This window comes from Bos indicus, chromosome 6, assembly GCF_029378745.1.
Source record: "Bos indicus isolate NIAB-ARS_2022 breed Sahiwal x Tharparkar chromosome 6, NIAB-ARS_B.indTharparkar_mat_pri_1.0, whole genome shotgun sequence".
Taxonomy (NCBI): Eukaryota; Metazoa; Chordata; class Mammalia; order Artiodactyla; family Bovidae; genus Bos; species Bos indicus.
The window spans coordinates 115,860,112-115,877,672 of NC_091765.1; the positions used below are offsets into that span (position 1 = coordinate 115,860,112).

Genomic DNA, 17,561 nt, shown 5'->3' on the forward strand with positions numbered 1-17,561 from the left:
CAAGAAAGACGCTCAACATCACTAACCACTCAGTGCAGTCTCAGTCGTGTCCCACTCTTTGCGATCCCATGAATCGCAGCACACCAGGCCTCCCTGTCCATCACCAACTCCCAGAGTTCACTCAGACTCAGTCCATCAAGTCAGTGATGCCATCCAGCCATCTCATCCTCTGCCGTCCCCTTCTCCTCCTGCCCCCAATCCCTCCCAGCATCAGAGTCTTTTCCAATGAGTCAACTCTTCCCATGAGGTGGCCAAAGTACTGGAGTTTCAGCTTCAGCATCATTCCTTCCAAAGAAATCCCAGGGCTGATCTCCTTCAGAATGGACTGGTTGGATCTCCTTGCAGTCCAAGGGACTCTCAAGAGTCTTCTCCAACACCACAGTTCAAAAGCATCAATTCTTCGGCGCTCAGCTTTCTTCACAGTCCAACTGTCACAGCCATACATGAGCACAGGAAAAACCATAGCCTTGACTAGACGGACTTTTGTTGGCAAAGTAATGTCTCTGCTTTTGAATATGCTATCTAGGTTGGTCATAACTTTCCTTCCAAGGAGTAAGTGTCTTTTAATTGCCTGGCTGCAGTCACCATCTGCAGTGCTTTTGGAGCCCAGAAAAATAAAGTCTTGACACTGTTTCATTAGGGAAATGCAAACCAAGACCACAGCGAGACATCACCTGGCACGGGTCACAGGCACTATTACTAGAAAGACGACAGGGTTTCCCTGGCAGCTCAGGGGCAAAGAATCCGCCTGCCAATGCAGGAGAAGGGTTCCATCCCTGGTCTGGGAAGATCCCACATGCCACGGAGCAACTAAGCCCAACAGCCACAACTCCTGAGCCCCCAGCCACGACTACAGAAACCTGCGCTCCCGGGAGACATGCTGAGCAACGAGAGAAGCCGCTGCAGTGAGAACTCCCGGCGCCACAAGTAGAGGGCAGCCCCTCCAGAGAGAAGTCCCTGCAGCAATGGGCCCAGCGCAGCCGAAACGTAAAAGTAAAATGATATAAAAGACAACAGATGCCAAAGGTCGGCAGGGATGTGGGAAAAGGCGGCCCTTACGCACTGCCGTAGGTGGGTGCAGCCTCCAGAGTGAACGCGCTCAGTCATGTCCGGCTCTTTGCAACCATGCTGTCCAGGGGATTCTTCAGGCCGGAACACTGGAGTGGGTCGCCTTTCCCTTTTCCAGGGGATCTTCGCAACCCAGGGATCGAACCCAGGTCTCGTGCATTGCAGGTGGATTCTTTACCAGCTGAGCCACAAGGGAAGCTTATTCCTAAGTGGAATATCACTCGGCCGTTAAGAAATGAAACCCTGCCATTTGTGACAACTTGGATTACCTAAGAGGGCACTAGGACAGAGAAAGCCAGATGTATGGTCTCACACATACGTTCAACCTAAAAAGAAAAAACTGAACGGGTGGAACAGATGAACACGGTTGCCAGAGATGGAGGACGGGGAGTGGATGATGACGCAGAGGGAGTCAAAAGGCTCCCGGTTACAAACCAGGCCACGGGGGCAGCACCCAGCACGCGGCTCTAGGCAGCGATGCTGTAAGAAAAAAAAAAATCCTGAAACTCGTAAGGTGACTAGACTTACTGTGGTCATTTCACAATATATACAAATATAGAACCGTAATGCTGTACATCTAAAACTAATACAATTTGTCAATTACACCTCAACAAAAAGCATTAAGCCTTCCGGTCTGACACTGATACTCCAGAATTAGGGTGCTAAGCCCTTCCCGGCCCAGGAGGCCCCCAGGCTGCAGGGCACCCCTCCGCCGGCTCTGTGTCCAACACCCTGTGGGGTCTCCCTGAGGGCTGGGGGCGCGACAGGACAGGAGTGGGGCGGGCAGTGACGGGGCTGCCCACGGGGGCCAGGCCAGTGCTCCTCTGTCGGCAAAGTCGAGGCGCCCTTCTCAGGCCTCATTCGGGTCCAGGGCTCCTGAGACCTTTCACAGCCACAGTGGCCCGCGTGCCTCAACCCTGGTGGCTGCAACAGTTTTGCCAAGGTGACCCCAACGGACTTAGCCACCACCAGCCACCCTTCACGGCTCTGCAGGAAGGGCAGGCATTTGTTTGGTTCCCACTTGGCTCCGTGTGGCTTAGCCCCCGCACCCCAGAGCCTCGCTGGCCAGAGGGTGGCTGTCATGTGTCAGGACAAACCCCTGCCTGCCCCTGGTATTCTGATTCCTGGCTCCTCAACTGCCCCTCCAAGGTGCCCGTGGCCAGGCCTGGAAGACCCCCGTAGGGAACTGCTCAGCTTCCCATGGCCACGTGCCTCCAGGCAGGTGCTGCCCAGGAGACCCCCGGCCACCCATGGGGCAGAGGGCCAAGGGGGTGCAGGGGCCCTTCCTGGGTGCCCCCACATCCTGGGTCAGCATCACGAAGCCACGGTGGGCTCCTCTTATTCCAACAACAGGAGAACCCAGACGCCAGCCACCCGAGGCCACGGGTAACACCTGGACCCTGACCGCCTGTCCCCATGCTGCAGTGTGTGGCCCGCCCAGACCCCAACCCCCAGCTGAGGGGCCCCAACACAGCAGGAGCCCCAGACTGGGTGCTTGGCCACACTTTTCCCCCACTTGCAAAGACAGAAGCTTGCTCCCTCTGGAGTGCTGTCCATGGTCTGTGAGACTCTGACCTGCGTGTGGAGCGGCCCCGGGGCCTTTGCCTCTCACTGGGGGCGTCTGCTGGCTCAGGCTTGGTGGGGGAGGGGAGCTACATCAACCCTGGCCACATCAACCTGAGGGACCCTCCCCCAAGAGGCAGAGCACGTGGCGGGTGTCCCACAGGCTTCCCATGGTCAGACTAACCGAGGCCTGCTGGGGACTGGGTGGGATCACGGCAGGAGGCAGTAGGCATGGGTCTGCGGGGGGCGGGGTTAGGGGGGGTGGTTGGAGCCCCCACCAGGCAGAAGAGCCCTATCACATCTCTGAGACCAGGGTGGGTGGGTCCGGCCCAGCAAGGAGGACAAAAAGCCCACCACCAACTCCAGGAACTTTCCAGCACCCAGACCACCCGCACTGGCCAGGGGAGCCAGGACCACCCCTCCTGCCCACTGAGTCATGGTCAACCCCCGTCAACGCCGGTCAACCCCCAAGGCCACGGGAAACCCCCGCCCGCCGGCCAGGGGTCCGTCCTGTGCCCCCAGAGGGACACAGCAGGAGCCCGGGCGCTCAGGAAATAACTGGCCATGTTGACAATGGAACATAAGAGATTTTAAAGATCTAAACCGTTTACAGGACTAACTCAGTGGGTCCCAGGAGGCCGACAGTCGCCGAAGGGCCTAAGGGCCACGCCCTCCAGGCGCAAGGCAGTGCTGACGGGACGGGAGGTGGAGCCCTGCAGATGGACGCCCCACACCCCCGTCGGGGTTGGAGACGAGGGTCCTCGTCACTGGGCCGCTGCCTCCAGGGAAGGTTGCGGGCAGGTCACATCCCAGGGCCAGAAACTGCTAGCCAGACGCTGCCTCGGGTCCACCGCAGCCGCTGCGGACACCTGTCCAGGCGGCACCTCCCGCCGGCCTGGGGGCCAGATCAGGCGTCAGAGGGGCAACCAGAGCCGTCCGTCCACCCGCCGCCGCCCCCCACCCCCCACCCCCCGGGCCCGGGGAAGCGCGCCCACCCTCGGTTCCGAGCCCGACCGCCGCGATGGCGCGGGGCCGCTCCCTCCGCCGTCCAGGCGCGTCGCCGTGGTCCGGCGCCTCACCGCGGGGCCGCCTTCGGCCTCTGCTCTGGCGCAGGCAGCCGCTCCTCCCGGGCCTGCGCGTGCTGGGCCCCCGCCCTGTGCGCCGCCTCGGTGGCTGCGACGTCAATCAGCGCGTAGCGGGAGGCGCCGGCCCCTGCAAGTACACGGGGTGAGCGCGGCCGGGCCGAGCCCCCCGGACCCCAGACCTCCTGGACCCCAGGCCCCAGACCCCTGGACGCCCGGCCCCCAGCCTCCCAAACCCCGGACCCCCAGAATCCCTGGACCCTCGGGACTCCCGAATCCCGGACCCCCAGACCCACGGAGGCCCTGGCCCCTCAGACCCCTCGGATCCCCGGGGGTCAGCCCCTCGCCTGCACACCCACCTCGCACACCTGCGCCCGCCTCTGGCAGCTGCAGGCCCAGGTAGTGAAGCCGCTCGGCAGGGCAGGGGCTGGTGGGCACATTCGCGTAGGTGGGCGTCTCCCCACGCGGCCTCCCAGGACCCCGCGCTCCTGTGGGGACAGCAGCCATCAGTCCCCAGGCGGTGACCCCCTAGACAGTCCAGAAAAGAGCTCCCCACCGCTGCCCACCCCTCTGGCGCCTCACCTCCACCTCTCCACGGCTTCCCCGACTCCCCCCATCTTCCCGACCACCTTTGCCCACCCCACCCAGGTTTCTCCCTGCCCCTCCTACACACACACAGCGGGCACCCAGGGGTGGCCCCGATGGCCCCACTGAGCCCAAGAGACCACACTTCTGTCTTCAGCCCCTGGCCACCCAACCGTCCAGCGTCTCTCCCCACCACTTGCTCCTGGGCTCCCCAGTGCCCAATCCCCTCCCAGGCCGCCGCCTTTCCCTGCTGACAACCCCCAGCCCTCCCCCTCTCAGCTGTCCTCCTGGGTCACCCCACCTGTGTCAGGGACCCTCTCTGGGCCAGTGAGTCCTTCCCTGAGCACAGGCCCACCCACACTTTCAGTCACAGTGACACCTCCTCCAGGATGGCCCCCGGGCACTTCAAGTCCCTTCCCCCATCAAAGAAACTGCTCCCAGCTGGCCCTCATTGGGGTCCAGGGTCCTGGCTGTCTGCGGCGTCCACCGGAGGCGTGGCCAGGTCAGGGGGTGGCCCTGCTCTGTGGGTCAGCTGGCTGAGCGCCTTCGTCAGGCAGAGGATGGGAGTGAGTCCAAGCCCCAGACGTCTCAGCTCTGAGGCAGGGCTCAGAGCTCAGGGCTCTCTGTGAATCCACTGTGTCTGTAGCACAGAGCCCATCACCCCATCGCCCCCGAGAAGGAGACGTCCTCCCCGAGGCCCAGCGGGCAGAGAAAGAGCCTTGGTGGGTGGCACTGGGCAGGGCCCTCTGCACGCCCCCGCCCAGGGCTGCAAGGAAGAACCTGGCCTTGCCAAGCTCACGCTGGCTACAAGCTCCCACCCAATACACCCAAACAGCAAGGCAGGACCCCACTCTGGCCAGGCTTGGGTGGGCACTGACCCACAGAGGGGTAGACGCAGATCCTTGCCCGTGTAACCCAAGATAACAGGCAGAGGCGCCTCGGAGAGGCTTTTAGACCAAGGGGCCCAGGGGAAATCTGGGCAGACTGCCTGGAGAAGGCGGCATGTGCCAAGGGATGAAGTTGGGGGGTGTAGGGGGTGGCAAAGGCCTGGCTAGAGCGAGGAGAGCCCTTGGGGGCTGAGATGGGGTCTGAGGGGAGTCTGGGAAGGAGGCCCAGCTCCTGAAAGCCAAGGGGAGGGCTGGGGTTTGACCTGAGGCCTGGGGGACAAGCTCCCTGTTACTCAGCGGCTGGCCTTAGGTCTGGGTCCGGTGGGCGCAGGAGCGGGAAGCAGCCCAGAGAGGCTGGTCTGCCTCGCCCCGGCCGCCCGCATGGGGTGAGGGTGCCCCCCGGAGGCCACCACCTGCCCTGGCTCCGCCAGACTCCCCTTGGCCTCCTGTCTCCCTCCCTGAGCCTTCCCTCTGAGCGTCTCGCCAGCATCTCCGAAGCCGCTCCGAGTCCTCTCCGGGCCAACCAGAGATGGAGCGGGGCTGCCCTGGCTTCTCCCTGGCTGTGCAGCAGGCCCGGCCAGACCACCCTGAGCGTCTCCTCCCCGGCCTGGGTCCGACTGTCTTCTGCTGACCCCCAGCCCCCTGCCCAGAGGAGAGCTTCCTCGCCCCCCAGCAGATCCTGATGCCGCTCCCGGGAGCACACCCTGTGCTGGGGGCAAGGGGCAGGGGGCGGCATGCAGAACCCTGCTCCGTGTCATCGGAGGATGGTCCCGAGAGCCCCATCCTGACCGGGGAATCCCCACGCCGCCTCGCATGGGGCTCCCCCATGGCCGCTCTCTGACCCTGCATGTCCATGACCTTGACCCTCCCCTCCTGCTCCCTCCACTGCGGGCGGGCCTGAGCCCTGCTTGGCCTACAGGGGCCAACCCCAAACAGGGGGCACACCCCCTGAAGAGGAGAGGGAAAGACCTAAGCTTGTAAGGACCCCGCCCCCAGGCTGGAGGTGGCCTCTATGAACCAAGAGGACCAAGCACAGAGTGGACCCCCAGCCGTGCCAGGCCAACCGCCCCACCCGCGGCCCCTCCCACGCGCCCAGGCCTTCCCAGCCCAGAGCCAGCTCTGCCCAGCTGGCCCCGTGTACTGGGATGTCCCCCTAACTCCCTGCCTGGGCCCCCTCCCACCACGCTCCCCTGGGCCATCATCACCTCCATTCTCTATCCCCCAGGGGACAGGCTCCCTCTTAAAGGTTGGGGCTCCAGGCCAGCTCTGGACCCGCCCGCCTGCCCACACACCCTCCACGGCAGGCTGGACATACTCGGCCACCTTGACCCCAACCGCTGCCTGGTGCCCCCCAGCTTCAGCCAGGGCCCACCCAGCCATGGGCTGCTGTTGGGCTGTCTACCATCCCGCTCACTGTCCGCCGTCCCCCCTCCCACCGTCCCCCTTTCCCGCCGTCCCCTCACTGCCTGCCGTCCCCCTACTGTCTGCCGTCCCCCTCTCCCACCGTCCCCCTCTCCCGCCGTCCCCTCACTGCCTGCCGTCCCCCTCTCCCACCGTCCCCCTCTCCTGCTATCCCCCAATGTCCCATCTGGCAGACACTCTGGCTGGGCCGTGACCATGGCCACTGTGACCACACATCCCTTCCCCAGGCTGATGGGCGCCGGTGCCCAGGCTGAGGCCTACCTGTGTGCGTCACCAGGAGCCCGGGGGGCGTGGCAGCAGCTGCCTAGACCAAGGAGACACATGTCAGCCGTCAGCCCAGCCCCACCCCGGGCAGAGGTCGGGCTCCTTGGGTCCACCCCCTCTCAGGGCCCCACACGCCTGCCCTGACACGCACACAGCCCATGTGGGGCGAGGCGGTGGCACCTCGGGGCCCTGGACGTGGCCCGCAGCCGCGCCATGCCACACGCTCACAGCAGGTGTGTAGCCAGCTGAGGTGCTCAGGGGCTTGTCACGCCACCCCTGAGCACTGCCCACCTGCTCTAAGCAGAGCACCCTGGGTGAGCCACTCCTGGGGGCCCTGTGAGATAAGTCAAGGCCCCCAGACTGCAGGGCGGCCACTCTGGGCCGGAGGAGGAAGGTGGTTTGGAGACCTCAGAGCCGGGGGCTGAGCGGGTGGGGCGGTCACTGCTACCTGGGGCTCCGCTTCGCACACCCAGGAGGAGATGGGCCCCCGCAGGGCTGGACCCAGCACCCCGGCGCGGCTGAGGGCACAGACTGGCAGTGGGGCCTCCCGGGGGGCCGTGAGCTGGAACGGGTGCAGAAGCCGACCCGCTATTCAGGTGGGCAAAGGTGGTGCCCACTCTCAGGACGCAGCACCCCAGCCCCGGCCCCAGGCCGGCTCCTGTTGGGAGCCCCGACCCGCCACCTGTGAAGAGGCCCCGGCAGGCTCCGGGACTCGGGGAGGGTGTGTCTGACCCCCGAGACCCAGGACGAGAGCCGGCTGCCCTCGGGGGTCTGGGAGCTCCCCACAGCGGCGCCTGCTTCCCGGGGCATAGCCTGCAGCCCCGACGGTGCAGCCAGGTGCTGGTGGGGCGCGAGAGCAGCCCCTCCTGTCCGCCCTCCCTGGGGGCCGGGACCAGGTGGGGGCAGGCGGGCACACGTGGCCCGTGGGGTGCGGAGGGCTCTCTGGTGGCCCCGGGGGCGGGGGCGAGGAGCACGAGGCCCAGGGACCCAGGCCCATCCTACAGCCTCACGCTAGACTCCCCCTGGGAACGGGGGCCGGGGGATGTCTTTGTCACCCGCCCCATGGGCTCAGAGATGAGCACAGGTGAGCTGGAAGCCTTGTGGTGGGGAGGCGCTGTCCTGGGGCCCACCCAGCCCCACCAGGCGAGACGCCCCCCGCCCTCACCGGTCCCCTGGGCCACGCTGGGCTCAGGGAAGACCGAGACGCAGCCACCATGGGGGCCGGGCCTCCTCCGGAGCCTCCCCAAAGGGCCTCCGTAGTCAGGGGCCACCGCCATGAAGGGCCCTGCCTCCCCCAGCCCAGGGCCCCCACTGGAAGGCCTGGGCCGCCCGCTCCACCCCCGCCTGGGTCCCCCCACTGAGCACTGCCCGCAGTCCACCCCGCCTGCCTCGCCCCCGAGACTGCCCTTCCCTGAAGTCCCAGCCATCAGCCTCAGACGAGGAGCCCAGAGCTCACAGCCAGGACGCCCTCGCGGGGCAGGGGGCCAGCAGAAGGGAGGCCCAGCTTCCAGCCTTCCCGGCTTCCTGGCAGTTCCCTGGGCCGCCAGGGCCTCCGCTGGCTCTGCTGGAGGGGCGGCCCGGTGGGACGGAGCCTGGACGCCCCCCACCCATGGCTCCGGCCGCTCCCAGCGCCTCGCTCTTTGGCAGCAAGGCCAGCGGGCCCGCTAGGGGGAAATGGAAGCGGTGTGTGTGGTGAAGACTCCCACGGAAAAGCTCTCACTAGACGCGTTGTCTCGCCAGTCCCTGGCCCCCCAGACCAGCAGCACTGCCATCCCATGTACGGGGCAGGGGGCTCCAACGGGAGAGACCCCCCAGCCTGCCTTTCCCACTGCAGTCCTGCAGGGGCCGGGTCAGAGGCTGCTCTCAGCACCCCCAGGGAACCTGGGACCCGGGTCCCCACCAAGCAGTGACCAAGGCTGAGACGTGGCCCCCCAGGACATGCAGGGAGCCTGTGATGGGGGAGTCCCGGCTGCTCTGCCGCCCACACGGGGCAGACTGGGGACGGGGGTGCTTCAGGCTCAGAGCCAGGACTCTCGCTGACCCAGAAGGTGGGGGGTCCACCCTCTCTGGACGCAGGGAGCCACCTGCCTGAGCCCAAGCGGACCACTGAGGACTGCGCTGTGGTCTCCAGTGAGCGCGCGCAGACACGGGCACACGCGCGGACACCTGGCACACGTGCATCACACACATCACCTGGACATGCAACACGTGCACACAGGACACACGCCACGTGCAACTGCATGCATGTGTACACACATGTGCACGCCACATGCCACGCTTGCGTACACGCCTCATACACAGTGCACGCGCATGCACACGTCACACGCGGACACACACCACACACGCATGCGCGGGCCCTGGGGGCTGGCCGAGGCCACTCTCCTGGTTCATGCTTCTGGCGTGTTCAGGCTTAAGGCCGACCAGACAGGCAGGGCCTTGTGCAGCTGCGACCTGCGGGCCAAAGGAGGCCCCTGGATTTCAGAGACAGCGAAAGGCCCCAAGCGGCAGGGCTGGGGCAGGAGGCGAAGAGAGCCGGCCACACGGAAAAGGACACGACGGTAAGAAAAAACAATTTTATTTCCAGTCTAAGAAGGTCTTACAAACGGTGTCAGGTTTTAAAAATGTGAAAAGAGCAACAAACAGTCTTCAGCCGACACTGAAGGTACAAAGCGGAACATTTACAGGTGAGCTGAGCGCGGGACGCCCGCCGGCCGGAGCCCAGATGAGCGGCCACGGGCCTCGCCTTCCACGGGGGCGTCCGGAACCAACCGCGGCGCCAAGGGACACAGCAGGCCACGCAGCCAAAGTCCATGCAGGTGAGCAGGCCGCCCCCGAGGGCGCACGCGGTGCCTGGGGCCCCAGAACGGGAATGGACAGCCCCACCCTGCACCTTGCGGTCCTGACCACCGACCTCCAGCTCGGCCAGGAGTGGGAGTGGGGGGGGTGGTCCTGGGGCTTCTGACACATGAGCCTGACCCTGCCCTTCCCCGCCCACAAGAGGCCGCTGTGAGTGAGCCACGGAGGTGCCAGGGTCCCGAGAGCAGACCCCCGCCAGCCAGCAGGCCCCCTGAGCCTCGGGGTCCTGTTCAAAGGTTGGGACACCTGCGGGTGCAACTTCAGCCAGGAGGCGCGAGGGCCAGGCAGGTGGAGGCCCCTGGGACGCACGTTGAGGGGCACAGGGAGGTCCTCGGGTTCTGCCTCCCTGAACCTGCCCAGGACACAGCCCTCCCTGCAGGCTGGGCCCCCACCCTCAGCCCGGGCCCGGCCTACCAAGCCCAGCGCCCACCCCGGGCCACCACCACCCTCAGGGAGGGGGCTTTACCTTCAGTCCTCCGCAGATGGGACACGCGGAAAAGAGCGCGGGAGGGGGCCCGGCGTGGGGGGCGCCGGCTTCCCAGGACTCGCCGGCCCCTGCCGCTGCCTCTGGCGCCGGTCCCCGCCGTCTCTCACCAGGCCAGCCAGCGGTACACCCCGAGTCCCGGGCGGTGCCCGCCTCGGGGCTGCCCGGCGCAACGGGGGGCTGGTCCCGGGGCGCCTGGCGCAGGCTGCGGGGCGTGTCGTAGTGCGGCCGAGGGGCGGCGGGCACCTGGTACTCAGACACCCCGGGCGGGCAGGCGCACAGGCCGGGCTCCGGGGCCCCAGCCGCCGGCAGGCTGAGTAGGGAGCCGAGCTCGTCGCCGGCCCGCCACACGTCCAGGCTGCTGCCCGCGCATGACGAGAAGCTGCCCGAGTAGGAGGAGTGGCTGCCCGTGGCGATGCCGCTGTCCGAGGAGCTCTGGCGGCCAACCTCCTGCAGCTGCCGTGGCCGCAGCGGCTTCGGGGCGGGCCTGGCGGTGCCCGGCGTGGCTTCCCCAGGGGCCTGGGCGGCGGCCAGCCCAGGGCCCTCCTGCGATGTGCTGGCCGAAGACGAGGACGGCTCTGGCCACGGCGTGAGCCGGCTGCTGGCGCTGACGTCCGAGTGACTGGCCTCTGATGACGAGCTGGACACGCTGCGGTCGTCCCCTGGGTGGGAGAGCCCGGGGCTGAGGCTGCAGAGGGGCTCGGCCACTCAGGTGGGCGGGGGGTGGGGGAACCTGGGTGGGAGACTGACACCCGGCCCCTGAGGCCCCCCGCCCTGCGGAGGGCTTGCGCTCATCACGCTCATCACGCTGGGACGGCTCACACATCCCCTCCCCAGACTCCGCCCCCAAGGGTCCGCCCCCCAGGACGGCCCCCTCCCCACGTCAACGCTCTCCCGACTGTTGCCCTGGGAACCAGACGTGAGCCCCCTTCTCTAAGGAGATGGCAGCCCCGGGCACACCTGAGATCCCCTGCTAAGGGGCCTGAACGGCCCGCTGTCCCCAGCGTGCACCCGTAGGGCTGTCGAGGACAGAGAACCTGCAGGGCTCCTCTGCTCTGGCCCAGGAGAGCCCGGTGCCGCCCCACCTCTGGAGAGCTGCAGGGCCCCCTCAAGGGTCGTCAGCCCCTTCTGTCCCTCTCCCCATGAACCACAGCAGCGGGGGCGGGGTGGGGGGGCTCTGCTCCCAGCAGCTGACACCTCGGGCCCCCGCTCTGGACACAGATGGTGCAGCCATGCTCGGTGTCGCGGGTGGGCGGGAAAGAATTCAAGCCCAGCCCGCCAGCCGACTCCGCGGCAGCACCACACCCCAGTCGGCATCCAGGCTGGAGCTGGGTGAGTGTGGCCCCTTGTGTGAGCGGGGCAGAGGGGTGGACAGGAGCTGGGGTAGGGGGTCAGGGAGGGCAGCTTAAAGGAGCGGCCCCAGCCCCAGGGCCGCCAGACCTCCCCCGACCTCAGCCGGGTCACTGCCCTACCTCCGCTGCCCGGCCGGCCGGAGTGAGAGAGGAGGCTGAGCCGCTTCTCCAGCTGCAGGGCTTCCAGGGCCTCCTGCGCCACCCTTTCCTCCAGGGCGGGGCCCCCAGGGCTCGGGTCTGCAGCAGAGCAGAGTGTCAGTGAGGACGCGGCCCCAGGCCTGAACAGGCAGCGTCCTCCCCGTGACCCCAATGCCGTCGAAGCCCTGAGGACCCTGGTCCAGCCCCAACATCAGGACAGAGCCCCTGGGAGCCCCTCGCCATGCCTGCACACCAGCCACTGGAGCCCGAGATCAGGGTACCCCAAACATCCCCATGCAGGTGCCCCGGCCACCATCCTGTGTCTTGGGCCCAAGAAAAGGACAGCCCCTCAACCACCAGCTGATGGCCCTGGCCCAGAGCGGACAGTCCCTCCAGGGGGGCGGTCAGGACGCCAGGACACCCTCCTGCGGCTGGCGGGTCTGCAAGACGCTAGCGCTGGACGACTCGCGGCCCCACCCCTCGCCCTCCCTGAGCCTGGCATCCGCGTCTGCACCCCAGTCACGATGGGGCCCAGGTAGGAACGCACAGGGCAGGGGAGCCTCGGAACTCTAATCTCTCCCTTCCTCCTCGCAGCTCTGTCTGTCTGAGGCAGGCCCTGCCTCCGGGCCTTGATGTCTGCACGGCCCCGGGAGAGCCGCTGTCGGCTGGAGGAGACACTCCAAGATCCCCGAGGGTTAAGGCTGCACACCCAGTGGAGGCCTCATCTCAAGAGTCCCTGACGATCACGGGCCTCGGTGGGACGCCAGCCAGGCTCAGAGGGCAGAGCCCCACCAGCTCCGTCCACACTCCATGTGTCCACCCCTGCTCTGCCCACACCCTCCCCATCCATGCCACCCACACCCACCTGTGGCTGCAAGGCAGGAAGGTGCCAGCAGAGGGCACAGCCGTGCCACCCAGCAGAGCCTGGGCAGCGGGGCTCTGGTCCCAGGAGCCCCGTCCCTGCAGCTCATCTCCCCGCCTTCCCCCAGCTCACTGCAGGGGTTGGGGGCCCAGGGGCCGAGGTAGAGAAAGGGGGGACCTGGCACAGCCCCAGCCTCCCGAGAGGGCCCACCTGACCCCTGTCCAGCTGTGGGGCTCAGGCAAGGAGGCCACAGCTGGGAGCTCAGTGACTAGCTGCTGCCCGACGCAGGCCTTGGTCTCCCACCTGGACCAGGGGACAAGCGCCCCTCACGGGGGCCAGGGCAGCAGCGGCAGTCCTGGGTACCACCGCCCGGAGGGCCTCGGTCCCAGGGAGCGGCGATGCCCAGGGCCCACCTTTGTCCCTCCCAGGGCGGCTGTCCCCGAGCTGGTGGGAGGGACAGAGCTCACCCGGTGTGAGGAAGTGCCCGGCTAGCATGCCCTCCGGGGGCCGGCAGCATTCCCGGCCCAGGACTCTTGAATAAGAGGGGCGCCCCGCCCACACCAGGGAAGCGGGGAGAAAGCCAGGCCAGCTCAGTGCGGCGGCCCCCGCCCCCACCACCCCGACGTGTGGACACTGAGACCCCACCTCACAAGGCGGCCTCCAGCCCAAACACCGGCTCAGTTGGGGCCAGAGACCTGACCCCAGCCTCCTGGGGCAAGGCTCCCAGCCAGGTCTGGGAGGCAGGCCCCGCTCAGAAGGTCTCAGCAGGGCGCTTCCAGGCTGTGGTCTCATGCTGGTCCCCAAAGCCACGGCCTCTGAGCGTCTTGTGGTGGAGGGGCTGTGCAGGTGTGAGCGCCCCCCACCCTGGGAGCCCAGTGGGGGGTCACAGCAGCAGCACCCCCAACCCTCCTGCCAGGCCAGGCGCCCCCTCCACCCACCATGCACTCACCTGGGAGAACCGGCCGCAACCCGAAGGGGCCCTTGGTGGGGGAGATGCCTCGGACGATGCAGTCGAACAGGAAGCTGATCTGGTCTCCCTCGGTGGAAGACAGGAAGAAGACCCCAGCCCCTGCACAGGGAGGATGGACGCCACTGTCAGCCTCTCCCAGGGCTTTGGTGGCGTGGGACCCCCCGAGGTGGGCGTGGGACGCCAGGTGGAGGCTGCCACAGAAGCCAAGCAAACCCGCAAGCCTCCCCAACCCCTGCACCAGGGCGATGTGAGCCTCTTCCCCGCCGGAGGAAAACGCACAACTCGCCCAGGAGGCTGCGGCACACGCAGCTCTCCCAGGCCTGCGGGCACCAGGCTGGGCTGAGCAGCCTGGGTGGGGTGGGGGAGGGTGTCCTGCCCGCTGGTCCCCGGCCGTCAGCCGTCTCCCGACTCCCAGGCCAGCGTGAGGAGCCGGGTGACTTCTGAAGGACGAGGGCCATGGCGGAGGGTGGCCGGAGGCCGAGGGGGGCGTCCTGCCTGCACAGAGCGCCCGGCAGCCCCTCCCCACGGCCCGCGCTCCTCTGGGGCGGGCGGGTGCACCCCCGAGGAGGCAGCTGTGGGGCCCGGCTTCCTTGTCTGGGGCTGTGCTGAGAGGCCTGGCCCCCTCTGAGGCCTCTCCTCTTCCTGGGCATGTCCTCAGGGTGGGGGGCCCTGGAGCACCCCCACCCCGGCACTCTCACCCACAGAGAGGGTCCAGGGAACACTCATATCTTGAGATAAAGGAAGGTCACTGTGGCTCAAGCAGAAGTCAACTTGAATTTGATGCTAACTGAAGCCGCCTGTTTGCAGCTTGTCAAACATACACTGTACATCTGCTTTGATCATAAAAAAGGGCATCCTGACCAGACGTAAAGAACATCCATGTTAAAAAGCACAGTGCTGGCCCTCCGTCCAGGGTGAGATCCCTCCCCAAGTGCCAAGGCCACGCTGACTCACTGCGCATGGGCCGGTCGTTCTTTTGGGGGGAAGAGGAACCGTGAAAACATGTAACCCTGACTTCTTTAACGTTCTTTGTTCTGGCGAGATAAACTCCAATAAAGCCGCTGAAAACCCCTGCTTCTGCAGAGCCGTTTGGCCAGCAGGCTTACGGGTCAGTCCTCGGGTGCGGTTCAAACAAAAGTCTTCTTTGTTCTCGTGACTGAAGTTTTGTTGATCACTGTTGTTGACGGAGGGGGAGGCTGGCTAGGATCCTAGCCCCCGGGAGCGGGGCAGGGGAGGGCTGGGGAGGAGGAGGGGGCGCCTGGGCCTGCAGGGAGCCTGGATGAAGAGCGGCAGGGGGGGAGCCCGCCAGCGTGAATGGAGTCCCGCGGCCTCGTGAATGGGGACGCCAGGTCCCGCGGGCCGCACGCCCGGGCATGGTGTCACCGCCCAAGAATCCCTCGTGCCTCCGCCGTCTGCCCAAAGAAAGGCCAGCCCCCCGCGCGGAGGAGGAGGGCACTCGGGGTGGGGCGGGCGGGCCAGGGAAGCGGCACAGTGAAGCCGGCCTGGTGACGCTCGCCTGCCCCGGATTCCATGGCCCCGGGCCAGCCCCACACGTGGCGATGCTGCTGTGCCCCAGGGCGGCCCCCCAGGGCCCTAGCTGGTGACACGCCTGCTGGAGAGACAGGAAACAGAGGCCCCTGGGGGCGGGGCATGCCTGGGCACCACGGAGCCCCGACCTTAAGCAGAGTGAGGGCACCCCCCTCCCGCCCACGGGGCCCCCTCTAGGGCCCCCTGCGGCTTGCTGCCTGCAGGGCTGGGCGGGGTCTCTCTCTCCTGGCCCCGGGGGAGGGGGGGTGGTGCTGACCAAGAACTCAAGCCGGGACCTTGGCCGACAGCAGGCGGACAGGGAGGAGGCCCTGTCCTGGCCGCCCCGCTCAGCTGGGGCCAGGCCTCTAATCCCGAGCTTACGGTCAGCTGGCAGCGGCGGTGGCACAACCAGTCCCCCGACTATAAAAAACTGCATCACAGGAGAGAGCGGAGCCGGCGGCATTCCAAGGGCGTCTGCGGGCTCCTGCTCCCGCACCGGCCGCCACCCCACCTCCTTGGCAGCCCCAGGGCCTCCCGAGGGGGACGTGAGTCTCTGAGGGCCCACCCGAGCCTCGTGACCAAGAGACGAGGCCGCCCAGACCCAGCGCCGACGGCCCACTGACCCGGGCTTTGAGGAGCGAACACACCTGGCCCGCCTGGCATACCTCCCCGGGGGGCGGCCACATCCGCAAGCCCCCTCCCCGCCCCCCTGCCTAGGACAGCCCTCAGCCACACGTCACCACCCTTCTCCTGTTGAGACTCTGCTCCTGTGACGTGGCCTTCCCTGGCCCCTGACCCCCGTGCTCCTGGCGACACTTTCATGGGACCCCTCCTCTGGGGCAGACCCGGGACCCTTCCCCTCCCTTGTGTGGACGCTGTCCAGGCCGCCAGGCCCAGCACCTTGAGGCAGGACCACTTCTGGCCCTTCTGTGGCCTCCAGTGTCTAACTCAGGGCCAAGCCCCAGGAGGGGCCCCCACTGAGCGTGGACGGAAAGAGTGGGGTGCGGAGGCAGCCAGGGCCCTGCCCCTTCCCAGACGCCCCTCCCCAAGACAGGGTCTCCACGTTTCCTGTTTGCTTGTGTGTCCGCGAGGAGGGCGCAAAGCTAGAGCCTGGCCCCGTCTTGCCTTGTGCAGGAGGGCTCCAAAGTCACTGAGGACGGCGACCACGGCCATGAGACTGAAAAACGCCTGCTCCTGGGAAGGAAGGTTATGACCAACCTGGACAGCATGTTAAAAAGCAGAGACCTTACTCTGCCAACCAAGGTCCGTCTAGTCAAGGCTATGGTTTTTCCAGTGGTCATATATGGATGTGAGAGTTGGACCATAAAGAAAGCTGAGCGCCGAAGAATTGATGCTTTTGAACTGTGGTGCTGGAGAAGATGCTTGAGAGTCCCTTGGACTGCATGGAGATCCAACCAGTCCATCCTGAAGGAGATCAGTCCTGGGTGTTCATTGGAAGGACTGATGTTGAAGCTGAAGCTCCAGTACTTTGGGCACCTGATGGGAAGAGCTGACTCATTTGAAAAGACCCTGATGCTGGGAAAGATTGAAGGCGGGAGGAGAAGGGGACGACAGAGGATGAGATGGTTAGATGGCATCACCGACTCAATGGACACGAGTTTGAGCAAGCTCCAGGAGTTGGTGATGGACAGGGAGGCCTGACATGCTGCAGTCCATGGGGTTGCAGAGTCGGACACAGCTGAGCAACAAATGAACTGAACAGATGTGGTCACTGCCACCATGCCCCTCCCACCCGCCTCCTCTCATCCATGTCCGTGAAGCCTCCACTCCACCCCGAAGCGGGTCCAATCCCCTCCCCTGAGCTCTGGACCACAGGAACTGGCAGAAGGGACACTCTACAGGGTTTGGGGCCCAGGCATGAGGGGCTGGCAGCCCCCAGATTCCCTGTCTTGGAACCAGCCACCCGAGTTGTCCTGTTGGAAGGTAAGGCCCAGAGGAGAGCTGAGGCATCCCGGCCAGTAGCCAGCACCAGGGCCCCAGGCCATGCCTGAGGCCACCCACCAAATGCCACTGCCCAAGTGACTCCGGCCCACCGCGTGGAGCAGAGGGAGCCCTGCAGACCGCTGACCCACAGAGTCGCAGCCAGGAAACGGCGCTAAGGTTTGGGGGTATCTGTCTCCCAGCAATAAGTAACATGGAAAATGAAGATTCAGAGGAGCGCGTCCTGCCCAGCAGGAAGCGGCTACCTGCAGGTTCACAGCCACCTTTCACTCTGGAGACAGATGCTATGGGTCATAGGGGGTGCAGCAAACCTCACTCCTGTCATAAATGCAACTGCTCCTGGGGAAGAATATCTCCAGGGGGAAAGCATCACGTTCAACTTGAAGATTCACTAGCCGTGAGAAAGAAAACCTTCCTTCAAACGTCCGATGAGCCCGATTAGATCCAGGCTGATCCCTCTCTTTAATCTCCAGTGTCCAGACCTTTGTCCCTGGATCTCGGTGTCCCCAGCTCCTCAGAGAATTCCATTCTCTGCTGGC

The 17,561-nt window shown here is 66.0% G+C and overlaps 1 protein-coding gene across 3 annotated transcripts in view; it reads right to left on the reverse strand.

Moving 5' to 3' along the window:
- Nucleotides 1–3,198: 3,198 nt before the first annotated feature.
- DOK7 (docking protein 7) overlaps nucleotides 3,199–17,561 on the reverse strand; it is a 35,002-nt gene continuing 20,639 nt past the window's right edge. For all 3 annotated transcript variants that reach the window (XM_070791901.1, XM_070791900.1, XM_070791899.1), the window contains exons 5-11: nucleotides 13,513–13,632; nucleotides 11,684–11,800; nucleotides 10,194–10,873; nucleotides 6,869–6,911; nucleotides 4,073–4,201; nucleotides 3,627–3,843; nucleotides 3,199–3,526 (exon numbers count right to left, since the gene is read on the reverse strand). In XM_070791901.1, coding sequence (XP_070648002.1) covers nucleotides 3,707–3,843; nucleotides 4,073–4,201; nucleotides 6,869–6,911; nucleotides 10,194–10,873; nucleotides 11,684–11,800; nucleotides 13,513–13,632 — 1,226 coding nt within the window. In that variant the 3' untranslated portion in view covers nucleotides 3,199–3,526; nucleotides 3,627–3,706. The remainder of the gene's footprint in view (nucleotides 3,527–3,626; nucleotides 3,844–4,072; nucleotides 4,202–6,868; nucleotides 6,912–10,193; nucleotides 10,874–11,683; nucleotides 11,801–13,512; nucleotides 13,633–17,561) is intronic.